General features: G+C 41.3%; 1 protein-coding gene across 1 annotated transcript in view; it reads right to left on the bottom strand.

Moving 5' to 3' along the window:
* Positions 1-12772, bottom strand: part of NETO2 (neuropilin and tolloid like 2) — a 31860-nt gene extending 19088 nt beyond the window's left edge. The window contains exons 1-5 of the mRNA XM_034788876.1: positions 11974-12772; positions 9977-10117; positions 6524-6772; positions 2647-2691; positions 2430-2557 (exon numbers count right to left, since the gene is read on the bottom strand). Of these exons, the coding sequence (XP_034644767.1) occupies positions 2430-2557; positions 2647-2691; positions 6524-6772; positions 9977-10117; positions 11974-12151 (741 nt within the window). The 5' untranslated portion in view covers positions 12152-12772. The remainder of the gene's footprint in view (positions 1-2429; positions 2558-2646; positions 2692-6523; positions 6773-9976; positions 10118-11973) is intronic.
* Between the last annotated feature and the right edge of the window lie 457 nt (positions 12773-13229).

Below are 13229 nucleotides of genomic sequence, written 5' to 3' on the forward strand. Positions count from 1 at the left end.
AATTTTCTCTCTCTCAGAAAAGGACAAAACACCCAAGGCTGCTCCATACAACCGTTCAATGTCATAATCCTGTCAAAACCAGAACTCAGGAGACCAACTTTAGCATGACAGTTTAAAAATAAGTGTAAACCTCAAATCATTTAGGAAGATAATCTAATCTCAAGAGCCACTTAACTAGAGAACTCGCTTTAAGCAACATTCAATAATATTTATTAAAATAATTTAGGCATGGAGTACTCCAAATAGAAAACAAAAGAGAAAAAATGATTTTTGCAAATCATTTCTGAAAGAACAATTTCTATAACTTACTCTAGGATAGAGCTCTTGGGAGTCATGAGTTACTTCCTCAAAACATGTAATAAAGTTATTTTATTCTGCTGTAATTACCTTACTCTTTTGTCCCCTATTATTCTTATGGTTTAGGTAGTTATTTTTGGTACTATTTGGGAAGCTGGAGAACCAGAGCTGTTGGAAAGTTTTCTGTCTAAACTGATTTTTCAACTAAATTAAAGAAAGTGTCTGCTTTCTGTGGAAAACTGAGGTTTTGCTAAAGGTTTCAGCCAAAAAAAAGTTTATTGAAATACTAAGTCAATTTTTTGGTGGGGTGGGGGGGTGAGAGGGGGCAGGGAAAGACAGTACCCATTTTCTGATCAGCTCTACTGAAGAATATTCACTTCTTCCCTACTTTTTTTTTTTCCTCGCATCATGCTATTTTGTATCCTATCATACGTAGACATGCAGCATAAACAGCCATTACTTACCCTATAGGAACTGTAGTTCAAGATGTAGTCAGTGTGGATCCCACGGTAGGTGTGCTTGAGATGGGATTCTTTATAAGTGAGGATGGAGGGAGAGTCATGGGATCCACACTGCTTACATTATCTCGAAGATCCATAGTTACTGTAGGGTAAGTAACTGTTCTTTCTTCTTAGAGTATGAGAGAGCTTGGACTCCACTGTAAGGGACTAGTAAGCAGTATCCCCATTCCCCTCGGGATGGAGTTCCTGTTGCATCCATTGAACAGTAAATTGTGTACTACTCTCCTGACCGTGGCATCTGACCTAGTAGGTAAATCCCAGCTCTAACATTTCACAAAGGTCAGTGGTTTACTCCACATCACTGCTTTGCAGATAAATTTCTGTTACTGATACATTTCTGAAGCAGGAGGAGTGAGCCTTGATGTTCGATGGGTGAGGTACACCAACTGTGTAACAGTGAGATTCAAAATAGTTAATTCGATGCAAGTCATTTTGATGAGATTACCTTGGCTATAGCCAGAAAGATAGGACAACAGTCTGACTGCTTCATTACATTGACAGGACTAAAGCGAAGTCCTGGATACATCTAGTGCGCGGAGTGTGGTTTTGGGAAGAGAGGTAGCCTGGTTGATTTGGTTTGAATGAATTAGTAGCACTATTTCTCTCTGAAATATTGCAGCCTGAAGCTCACTTATTCAGCCGGCTGAAGCAACAGCCACAAGGAAGACAGTCAGTCTTCTGAGTGAGGTGATGCGAGGAGCATTCTGTGGGCTCAAAATGACCCTCATGGACTGATCTAGCAGCTGTAGCTTGAGCCAAGTGTACCTGCATTTATAAGCCCTGGAAGAAAAGGTGGATCACCTCTATGCAAAAGAGACATCGACCTTGATGGAGGTCAGTCATAGGATCCAGGGTTTGAAGTCCACCATGGTGCAACGCACTTTGCCCCACTGCACAGGAGGATTAGCATTTTTATTTATATAAATCTCCTTCCATGTTTTGAGAGTGTGAAGGTAAGATTTCTTCTTTAGAGAATTGCAGCTTGGACACTTCTGTCTCACTGCTATGTTGACTTTGAGAGCTGAGGGAGGGTTACAGCCACTCCACTCTTTATGCCCTCTTATGGGAGGACAAGTAGGCACAGGGGATGTTCTCAACCCTGACTGCCAAGGCTATTGAAAGAGTCTTGTGTGCTTGTGTGCATTAGGCACAAGTACACCTACACTGACACATACTCCAAGAAGAATCTCAGAAACACAGTTACTTGGTCAATGCATAAGATGGTAAAACTTCAGTGTCACACTCATATGTAGTAATCTATATTTTGCTCACGTATCAGGTAACAGACATTACCTAAGACTACCCTTTGTCTGCAGCTAACTGTACTCATTAAACTTGAGGCCAAGTTGCAGGCCATTTAAACATGTGGCCCATAAAATTATCAAAGTGCCTAAACATTATAAATTTCAGGTCAGGGAAAAATAGCTGCCTCACCAGGGACCTGCAGTTACATTTATTTTAGAAACAAGTATCTATCTTAATTTCCTCAACTGCCAATAGCCAATTAATTTAAATGAAAGTAAGACATTTTGTAAATAATTACTAATGACCATTCCCTATTACTAATGGGCTAGAAGCCCATTATATATTGAATGATACAAATGGACTTGCCTTAGCATTTGGAGTAGCCTTAATTGTCCATATGCAGTCAATTGCTTGTCCAGGTTTTGTTTTCTCTTCTTGTTCTACTTGACTGGAACGTACTATTCCATCAGCTCCTGAAAGCTCAAATTGGCAGTCTAGAAAGAACATACAACTCGTTGTCAAATGCAAGATGAGATTGATTAAAAATTTCATGTACAAATAAATTGTTATTGTAATACTCGACCTGGGATGGGATTTAAAATACCTCCTAGGTAAGTGAAGTCTGGATCTGCAACAGAAGAAATCACAAATCATTGGGGCTGGCAGTTGAGTCACTTCAAGGTTTAAACACAATCTAGAGACAATCTATTTCCTAACACACCACAAAATACAAAGTCCTAGAACAAATATTGAATCAATGGGAGAGAGGTGATCCGCTTGATTCCATGATAAGTGATTGTACCTCACTAAGATGGTTGAATAATTGTAATATAATGGAGGTGGCTAACACCACACTTGAATTTCCTTTCAGTTTTTTATTCCCACCTAATCCTGCAACCTGATCTGCACTGATGGATCCCTGTACCTGTGCTGGCTTGCACTAAAAGCAACCGAATGCCACAAGGGCATAGAGATCTACCTGTTCACATCAGATTGCAGGATCAAGGGATATATAAGTAGCTCTGTACTGCATCAGGTGGAAGAGGTTTACTAGTGCCATTTGATGCAGCAAGATCAGAGTTTTGGAATTAGTAGAGTACAAGTACTCAGGAACATTACAACAAAGAGTAAACAAGCAACAAAGACCAAGATTTTCCCTTGGATACACGCATGCCTCCCACTGATGTCACTGATAGCCACAGACATGCATCTAAGGGCATAATTTAGCCCTAGTTTTCTCTTGAACTGTGTTCTATCATACATGTCTGGAAATGGTACTGCTAATGAGTTCAGAGCAGATTTTTCTGAAGAGGTCCACAGCAGAGGAGCAACAGAAAGTTCCAGCATTTGGCTTCTCACTTCAGTAGGACCAGGATTTGGTCCAAAGTGAGCATGCAGCCATTGCATGTGCAAGCACTCACATTTTCATGAGCAGTTTAGTATTTCCTCCGCCCCCCCACCCCACAATTCAACAGGTGAGCCTTGCAAGTTACATGTGCATGTTACACACAGGCAAAACTTGAATTTTTGTAGACCAGTGTTCCAATACACAAACACCAATGGCTGCATGTCCATTTTGGACCAAATCCTGGTCCCACTGAGCTCAAGGCGCAGAATTTGGCTTTTTAGGTAGGCCTTTATCTATAAAAGGGATACAGTTAAACAAAAAAAATGCATAAATCCTGATTGACTTAAATACTCAAGACAGTTCAGAAAATTGCATCCTTAGCCCACTCCCATTGAGCTATATAGTCTGGCACACATGTTCACTGTACAGAAACCTCTGCAAGTCAGAGTTCCAACCTCCTTTCTGAATTTGCTCTTCCTTTTGAATTTAAGGCAAGCACGTAGTCATTTAAGTGTTCTGTGAGGCTTAATTTCTTTTTCTGATTTTTGTTCATTGTCACTGGTACTTAAAAATATTTAAACATCTTGTGAAAATGTAAAAGAATGAGGACAAAATATAATGGTCTTTCACAGTCATTACAGTCCACCACAAAAATAAATATATGTGTGTGGCAGATTTAGAATACAAGCCCGAGCCTTGCTAGCACTAAGCTAACTTGGTTTTGAGAATGACATATTGGTTAAATTGCTTTGGAATGTAGCTTGGCGCACACATCCATATAACCCCTGCAGGAACATTTTAGCACATCCCACATGGTTCCCAAAGGGTTAGTGACCCATGCGAATCGGAACAGCATGAGAAGCCAAATCCATAGCAGAGTGAAAACAGTTCTGTTAAAACACTTCTACCAATGTAGAATATTTTCCTGTGATTCTGGAGATGAAGGGCATGTCTGGGAAAGAGAGGGAACATAAAGCAGTTATACCTGTGTATACAACATTTGTAGTAATAGCTGACATTTATATATTGCTTTTGGTCCCAAAGGATTCTAAAGTGTTTATAACTATATATGTACAGTATCTAAAATACAGCCACCTGGAGCAGAGCATTCTGCACAAGGACATTGGATCAAATCCTCTCTCACCAAAAGTGCCATAGGAACTTTAATATCCACACAGAGCAGACATAATCTCAGTTTTTTTTTTTTAAATGAGCTTGCAACCAAAATATTCCTCCCCTGAACACTGGGCAGAACAAAGAGCTGAGTCAACACTTAGGATTTGAAACCATGGTTCCAGAGAATCTAGGTATTTCAAAAGCTGATGCTTAGCCCATTAAGCCATTTTCTCCAGCTTTGCATGATTGAGATTATACCCTAGTTGATACATTTAGAACCAGATTCTGTTTGCCTCTAATCAGGGGCACACAGCTCAGGATCAAAGAGGGTGTAGGGAAAATGCATTGGCACAGGGAGACGGCAGAATCCATATCCTTGAGCTCCTTGAATGCAAGCTGCACTAAGCCTATCACTTTACATAGGTAGGGAAGGGGAGGGGACTATGGCCCACTGCACAGAGATTGAGCTACTGGTCTAATGCCTGCAGAAGGAATATATGCTACACATTAAAGGAGGCAACAAGTAGGAACATGCTTCTCCTAGCACCTTCAGAGACGGTCTGTCTGCCTCATTACAGCTGCTGAGGCAGCCCTTCCATGCTATATCCTCCCTGCTATTCCCACCCCATGTAAATATTGGCTTAGAAGCCTAGCTTTTGATTAATACGATGCATATTGGAGAAAGCAACCCAGCTTAAATACAAGCCTTGCTACCCTCTTTTAAGCCATCTTAAGTTTCTTTATCGTGTTCAGTTTCTTAAACTACGTTTGTGAGGCTGTTCTCAAGACTGGGTTAGCTTTGTGCTAGTATGGAAAGTGATTGTGTGGTAAATAAAACTCTTACCATTCTTAGAGAATTGTTAGTATAGGCTCTATACAAGCTGTGAATCAGCAATTACGCTCTGTTGCTTCCATGTTCTTACCATGATTTACAATTGCTTGTGTAGACAGGGCTACAGACTAATGCTTTCCTCGGGCATGTTGCCCTCTTTGGAAAAAAAAATACATATTTACACTATTATACATATATGTTCTTCTTCACAGATTAAGGCGGCTCTGGAAAGGACCACGAATGGACCGACTTAGGCATCCTTATAAATGCGGATTTTTGATCAAATAAATATTAATAACTCTTGAGTCAATATGAAAATGTGTCAGTCCTTATTATGAAGCTCTGAAATAATCAATAGTGATTTGATGGATGCCAATTTTAATATGTTTAAAGAGTTACCACATATTCTCAGTAACCAGTTCTCAAACATTAGTAGTTCAGTCAACTTAGTATCTCTTTAAAAAAAGAAGACACGAGACAGGTGTAGTCCACATCACAGACTAACGGACTAAAACTGTCAGGTGCTGTGCAACCACCCTGAATTGTTGAGCACCCTCCACCCCCAGACTGGCTATGCTGAGGATTCTTCCGCATTCCTTCAGTGCTATTCTAGCACCAGTGCTAAAAAGGTTGGAATGGTAGTGTAGACTGGCTGCTAACATTTTTGACATCATGTCACGCTAACATAGATAATATGTTGGGGAAATTGCCAGCGGCTAGTTTTCACTAACATTCCTACTACAGCACCCATAGAGCTGGGCTGTTGTAGAACAACTGTGGGAGAATTCCCTAAAATCTTCAGCATTGACCTCTTTACTCTGAAAATTAGGGCCTGTAATTTTCCACCAGTTTAGCTCCCCCAGCTTTAGCAACAGAGGAAGCTGTAGGGTTGACAGTACTCAGATTTTTTAGCCACCATGTTATCTAACCCTGCTCACAACTATACCAATCATGAAATGCAGCTCCAAATTGCCAGTATAGAGACAGCTACTGAGTTCATGGGAGTAGAGGGAACGAACTGTGCCTCTCACAGGACTGAGCCCTAACTGTTTGCAAAATGATATTTTCAAATCTTGAATTTGTACCTTTATATTAGTTTGAAATTCTGTATGAGCAAAACAACAACTAGACAATATAAGAAGCTTTTTAATAAGGTATCTTTACCTGGTATAAATGAGTATTTTGCTTGAAATCCCTCTCCTTCTAGCTCCTCATCCGAAGTAAACTTTATCCACATAAACCTCCCTGTTGATCTAATTAGTGCAGGACTTTTCAGACCACAGTAACGATCGATGAGAGGGGAAAAACCAAAAGGCCCATCTCGAATTTCAAGGTGATCAAATCGACATTCAAATGAGGGCTCTATGTAATAAGGTTCATCAAAGGTCAATTCAATTCTTTGGCGTGGAGCAGCTACAACACAATAAAAGTTTCAACATGGTATAAATTAATAGATGTGTAAAACACTGACACTAGGCAGTGAAATAATGAAGCAACAAAACCCGAAAAGTGTAAAAATCAGAGGCATGTGACACTTCTCAAAAGAAGTCTAGTAAGCTAACCGCAGTAACTCTGACACCCTGTATAATTAGAATGCCTTCTGCATAATCAGGTAACCTTTGCATTTTTCAGTAGGCTGTTTTATTAATTTATTTTAATACAAACATCACAAAGACCTCTACCCCCCAAAAAAGCTTAAAATTACCACCTCTAACATGAAATGTTTTTGTATATGTAACAGCCTTAGTATTAACCTACAAAAATCAAATAAGTCAGTACTTTACAACTAATGGGGAGATAACACAGACAAGGCAGGGAGAAAAAGGGGAAAAAGATAGGGGGGAGGGGAAAAGGAGGTCTTGACTGATGGCCGAGTTCTTGGTGTTCATTAGTCAAATGTTTCTAAAAATGAAGTTCAGATTTCTTCAAATTCACTGTTTTTCAAACTCTTCAACTACACGAGTGGAAAGTAACTCTCAATAGGCTTTTCATAACTGAATCTTAACTGAGAGTTTAAACAGCACCTACAATATACACCAGGCTGCACATACACATTCATTATTCAAATATGGGTGTCTAAAGTTCGACACCCAGGAACTTGATCTAAACCCCACTGGAGGCAATGGGAGTCTCTGACTTCAGTGGACTTTGAATCAGGCCCTTCATCAGGCATGAAGTGCAAGTACCCGATGTTCTTTTTTGTGCCTTTCTTGTGGCACTCACCTACTCTGTGTATAGTTTGAAAATTCTTTGTTCTAGCAACAACTCTGTATGGAATATGGGTGACCATTTATAAAATTATTGATGCCAATATTACAAAGTTGCAATGAATCTTACACCATGTAAGGTATCACTGGAAAAGTTATTTGCTAAATATGATAATCTTGTTTATATGTATGTATCTTTGTATCTTGGGTTATAATTAATGTGAGATATATTTGAATCTCAAACTTGTGCTATGTTTCTGGGTGACACCCCCAGACAGATTGGAATCAGCAGCATCCAGCCTGCTTCATGGCTCATCGAGGGCAATCAACTGTGAAATGAGCCCATTGAAAGAAGGGGGGAGGGGGGACTACACCTATGAGTCAGTAGGACATGTAAGAACATGCCTGTGGACAGGGGACTCCAAGTTCTTTTCCATACCCACGTGCTGTGAGCTTGTGTTTGGGACAAAGGATGTACAAGCCACATGGCAAAGGATATAAAATGGAGAAGATGCAGCTGCCTTTTTGTCTTCAATCCTGCTTCTCACCTCTGGAGTAACTTCTCTACAAACTGAAACTTTCAATAAGAGACTGAATGACCCATCCAAGCTTTGGATGTATTCCAGAGGGACTTCACAAGCCAGCCAACTCACCAATGCTGCTAAAAACCTTATATATGGACTCTGAAGTCATATGTATGTATCTGATTGCTTTCATCATCATTTAACAACTCTCCTCTTTACTATCTAAAACTAAAGGGTTATTATAAAAGAAAGGAAAGGACTGGCTAGCAGTGTGGTATTTTGGATAAGATCCAAACTAGTAGTGACCTGGCAATGTGGCTGGTCTTTTGGGGATCTGAAGAACATTCTGTATAGTAAGTAGAGTTTTAAATAACTTCTCACTTTACTGGACCTATTTGCTGGCTGGAAGCCAGAGACTGGGATGCAATAAAGGGGGCTGTGTGATTTCTTTTTTTTTTTTTTTTTTTTTATTATTAAAGCTTCTTGATAACCAGCGTGATGGATCAGGAGCACAGTATGTGACTGGTTGGTGGTTAACATTGTAGTTAGATTCACCAATTTTGGGAGAATCTACTCTCCTTTTTGCAGCCTGCCCTGGGCATTTTCATTGTGAATTACCCTAGGCACCTCAAGTCACACCAGGTATATACTGTACCAAATTAATCTTTTGGACTAGAGAAGCATGGAGCTGCTCTAACATCTACCAGCTCGCAGTGACCCCTAAGGGACTATATACCATCTGGAAATTGCTAGAGGGCATTGTACTCGGCCATGCCCCCTCCACATCCTTGCACTGGGGGCTGTAGGGAAGGAGGCAGAGGAATCAGCTCCCTGCCTGTTGGGAACTCCCTCATGCCAGGGAAATTTCCAGGTAGGAGTCTGTGGCCAGTCTCAGCACCTTCCATGTGGCCTGCGCAGGGCAAAGGGATCAGAGCATGGCAGAATATCTGCCTCAAAGTATATACGGTCATAAATAAGACACAAAGGACCATAAATGCATACAAGAGAAAACCAAACACTATATAGCAAGCATACACGGATACGACACCACTGAAACTGAAAACTCACCACAGGATATTGTAAAGGAGACTTGCAGTGACACCTGAATACTTAGTTTCATCACTAGAAGCCTGAGGACAATCCCACTGAAGTCAGTGTGAGGGTGTGTGGGGGGTCCTTCTATGGACTTAACTGGTTTTATATGAATCCCTAGGAGAGGAATCTGTTCAGTGTGGTTCAAGTCCTGCAGTCCTTACTCAGCAAACTTTCACGGCAGTACATTTTTTTAGTTAATGGGATTTTTTTGCCCGTCACACATAACCTTAATGGTGAGCTCAGCCACACAGAAGCGCCCTACGTTTGCAAATGAACAGGCTACATGACAGTCAGATGCGTGTCTACCTGCTGATACAGGCGAGCATGAGGTCATCTCTGAGGTTCTGTGTGACACGGAGTTGGACGAAGATGGGGATAGATAGTATCTTTTTGAAGTGGTGGAGATGGCAGTGTCCCCCTTTTGGAGTGCATTAGTACTGTAAATGATGGGACAGTGGTGAGGAAAGCTGAAGACTTCTTTAAACTTGTTATTTCTATGCTTTCAAGGATTCGGGTGGGACCTGATACATCCCTAACGGTCACTAAATAAGGTTTTTTTTTTTGTTTTAATTCATAAATGTTTAAGTATTCCAGGAATTTGTAGTTACTGTTTTGCAGCCCAAATGTGTCCCCTCCTTACTCAGCCTAACAGCTGCAGAAGTGAATCAATATATTACCAATATCGCCCAAGTGACTTTACTTAATATAAACAGAATAGCAGAACAGTTCCACTTCCTACACTGTCAACAGTAAGAATACAATACACCAAAGGAGAAAGAGGATGTTAGTACCTTCTAAAATGTAGATACACTCCTGGTTTGGTGGGTACAAATTAGGATAGTTTGGTGAAGCAAAATGGCCTCCATTGCTTGTCCGAACCCAGTTGTCACACTGGGTAGATGGTACGTGGTTCACTCCAATATTCTGACCACCTTTAAAAAGAAAAAAATCACACGTGTATACTACAAGTAGAGAGAATTGAACAACAAAAACCATCCACTTGGAACAGTATATCTTAGGGTGTGGCCAGGGCCGGCTCCAGGCACCAGCTTAACAAGCAGGTGCTTAGGGCGGCCAAGGGAGAGGGGCGGCACCTGTGGCAATTCGGGGGCGGCAGGTCCCTCACTCCCTCTAGGAGCGAAGGACCTGCTGCTGAAATGCCGCCACCAATCGCAGCTTTTTTTTTTTTTTTTTTTTTTGGCGCTTGGGGTGGCAGAAATGTTGGAGCCGGCCCTGGGTGTGGCACTAACTGTTAGACGGAAGAGACAGCTGGTGCTACCTGCAGATCCTCTTATCATACTAGCCAGCTGTCCCTATTTAGCAAAGGGATTTTATTTCTGTAAAGAGCACATTATAGTTTAATACCATGACATATCCTGCCCACTATTTTGGAAATTCAAATCTGCTCAGTTACTACTGAGGAGTAGTAGGGAACCTGTGATGCGAGTTAGAATTATGAGTACATTCTTCTTTTCAAGTCAGTCATTGTGGCACTGCTATACCCCTTTACAGTGCACTAAACTGCTACAGAAAAACAAAACAAAACACTCAGCATTACCACTCAGTTTTCTTCCCCATTCATATGCAAGTTTGACCCACTGAAGTTCCAGAGCAAGGCTTAGCAGGACAGGACACTTGATTTCTCTGTTCACGTTACTGCTATTGGCCTGATTCAGGAATGCACTCAAGCACATTCACTTGAATTAAGACCTTCATTTATAGTTTGTGGTTCATTACAATATTTACAATGTTTAAAATAGTTATTGCTAAACATGGCAGTGTTAACAATAAATTAATAATTACAAGTAGAAGTAATATTGCATTAGTGTCGAGAGGCCCTAGTCTGGAACAGGGATCTGTATAGACACAGAGAAAACTATGATCCCTGCCCTGAGGTTAATTGGTTTGATAAATTAAGATACCATACCAGATCACCCCCTGGAGCTATGCAGAGGGGGCCCTCCAGGCACAGATTTCCCTGCCACCTCTCTACCATCTTAACACTATGGATATCCCTTGGTGGAGTTTAAGATCTGCAGGCTTTGAAAGGGGAGTGCAGGACAACCGGGTTTCTGCTAGATTCTCCCATTCTCACAGGGGAAGCAACCATAACGTACTTATGCAACTTTCCCTTATACACTGGAGAACTGGGCTTTTGAGGGATTCCATGGTAAAAGGAGTTCCTAGCAGCCTCTAGTGGGTCCCTCCAAAATACACAAGAATCTTGGGAGAATTCTGGAGCCTGAGGGTTGGGACCCTTAGTTTCATCTGCAGAAAAAGTCAAAAGAAATTCTGCAACTGTCAACTCAAGGAATTCTCTCTCTCCTATGCAGGTTATTCCAACCTAAGGGAGAAACTGGCTTGTAAAGCCATTTGCCTCTTCCCCATACCCAAATGGAGACTGTCTCCTAACATTCTGGGGAAATGCTGGCATATTAAAAAAAATGAAAGGCTTGCTGACATACACAGAAAATGGAGGACTCTCTACTGTTTTGTTCTACCTATAAGGACTGAACTGATCTGGATATGAAAGAGACAGTTGGTTATTTACAGTTAACTATTTTTTATTTGCAATAAGAATTGTATTCATTTTGCCAAATGAATAGCAATAAATAAGGAAAAATATATATATATAAAAACAGAAGTAAATCTTACAAAGTACTATTAGTGTAAGTGAAATATCCTAACAAGAAAGCATTTCTGATTTACCGTATCTACCCAGCTTACTTTATTTAAAATTAGAAAACAAAAAAAAATTATTTTAAAGAAAATCTTGTCAATACTGTACCTTGTGTCTTCTGTGCCACAGCAATCCCTTCCACTACAAGTATTGTTATTAACAACACTGGTGAGAGAAACAGAACAGGTAAGACATCAATAATGGAAGCAGAAACCAGAGGTCTTTTTCTGCAGCCCTTACTCAGGCAACACCTAAACGAATCCAAATCACCAGTCAAAATACACATACGGGTATATTAAAAGCAAATCAGTTATTTTAATTCCTAGGATACTTAGTGCTTGTGAAAAGTGCTGGATTTACAGTCCTGAAGATAGAGGATTTTTTGACCCAAAGAAGCTACTCAACATGCAGGGTCCTAGGTATGTTCTAGATATAGAAGTAGAAATTGAAAGCATCTGGTATTTTCTTTGACAAAATCTTATTTACAAGGAATGCAAAATAATCCTGCTCATCTGAATGCAGTAGGAATCAAGAACAAAAGCAGTTTTAGCTCACAAACCGCAAGCCTCAGTTGCCAACATCAGACCCAAAGTGCTGTCTAGCTTTCCCAGAGTCACTGTGAACACAGGCTACTACTTGGCCTTCTTGCCTAATCTCTGTTCTGTTCTCAGTTTGTGTTTTCTCAAACCCTCCCCCTCCACATGCCCGCTATTCACAATGCCCTGTGGGCGAGTTTCTGGGCAGACTCTAAGGGCATGTCTACATTGCAAAGAAAAATCTGTAGCACCAACTCTCAGAGCCCAGCTCAACTGATTTGGGCTTTGCAGGCTTAGCCCCACAGCCGTGTAGATATTCCCACTCAGGTTGGCGCTTGGGCTCAGACACCCATCACTCTCAGCAGATTTCGGAGCCCAGGCTTCAGCCTGAGTGGGAACGTCTACATTGCTTTTTTTAGCTCTGCAGCCCATGAGCCCAAGTCAGTTGACCCTGGCTCCAAGATTCAGTGCCCCAGTTCTTCTTTGATGTGTACACATAGCCTAATATAGGGTTACCTCCGTCTGGGTTTCCCCGGACATGTCCGGCTTTTTCAGTGTTAAATGGCCATCCGGGGGTGATTTCTAATTAAGTAGAAATGTCCAGGATTTCCCCCTTCCCCTTGTGCGGAGCGGCTGATTGGACGCCTTGCCTGATTGAAAGCTGCTCGCAGCCACTAGGGCCTCTAGCAGCCAGAGTCCCTCCCCCTCTCCCTCCTCCCCCACAGAGCAGCGGGGCTGTGTTTAATTCCACGTGGAGCTCGCAGTTCTCCCTCTGTCGGGAGAGAGGGGGGGAACAGGGCAGGGCAGGCAGTGGGGGGGGGTAGACGC

The sequence above is a fragment of the Trachemys scripta genome, chromosome 13 (genome assembly GCF_013100865.1).
Source record: "Trachemys scripta elegans isolate TJP31775 chromosome 13, CAS_Tse_1.0, whole genome shotgun sequence".
Classification (NCBI taxonomy): domain Eukaryota; kingdom Metazoa; phylum Chordata; order Testudines; family Emydidae; genus Trachemys; species Trachemys scripta.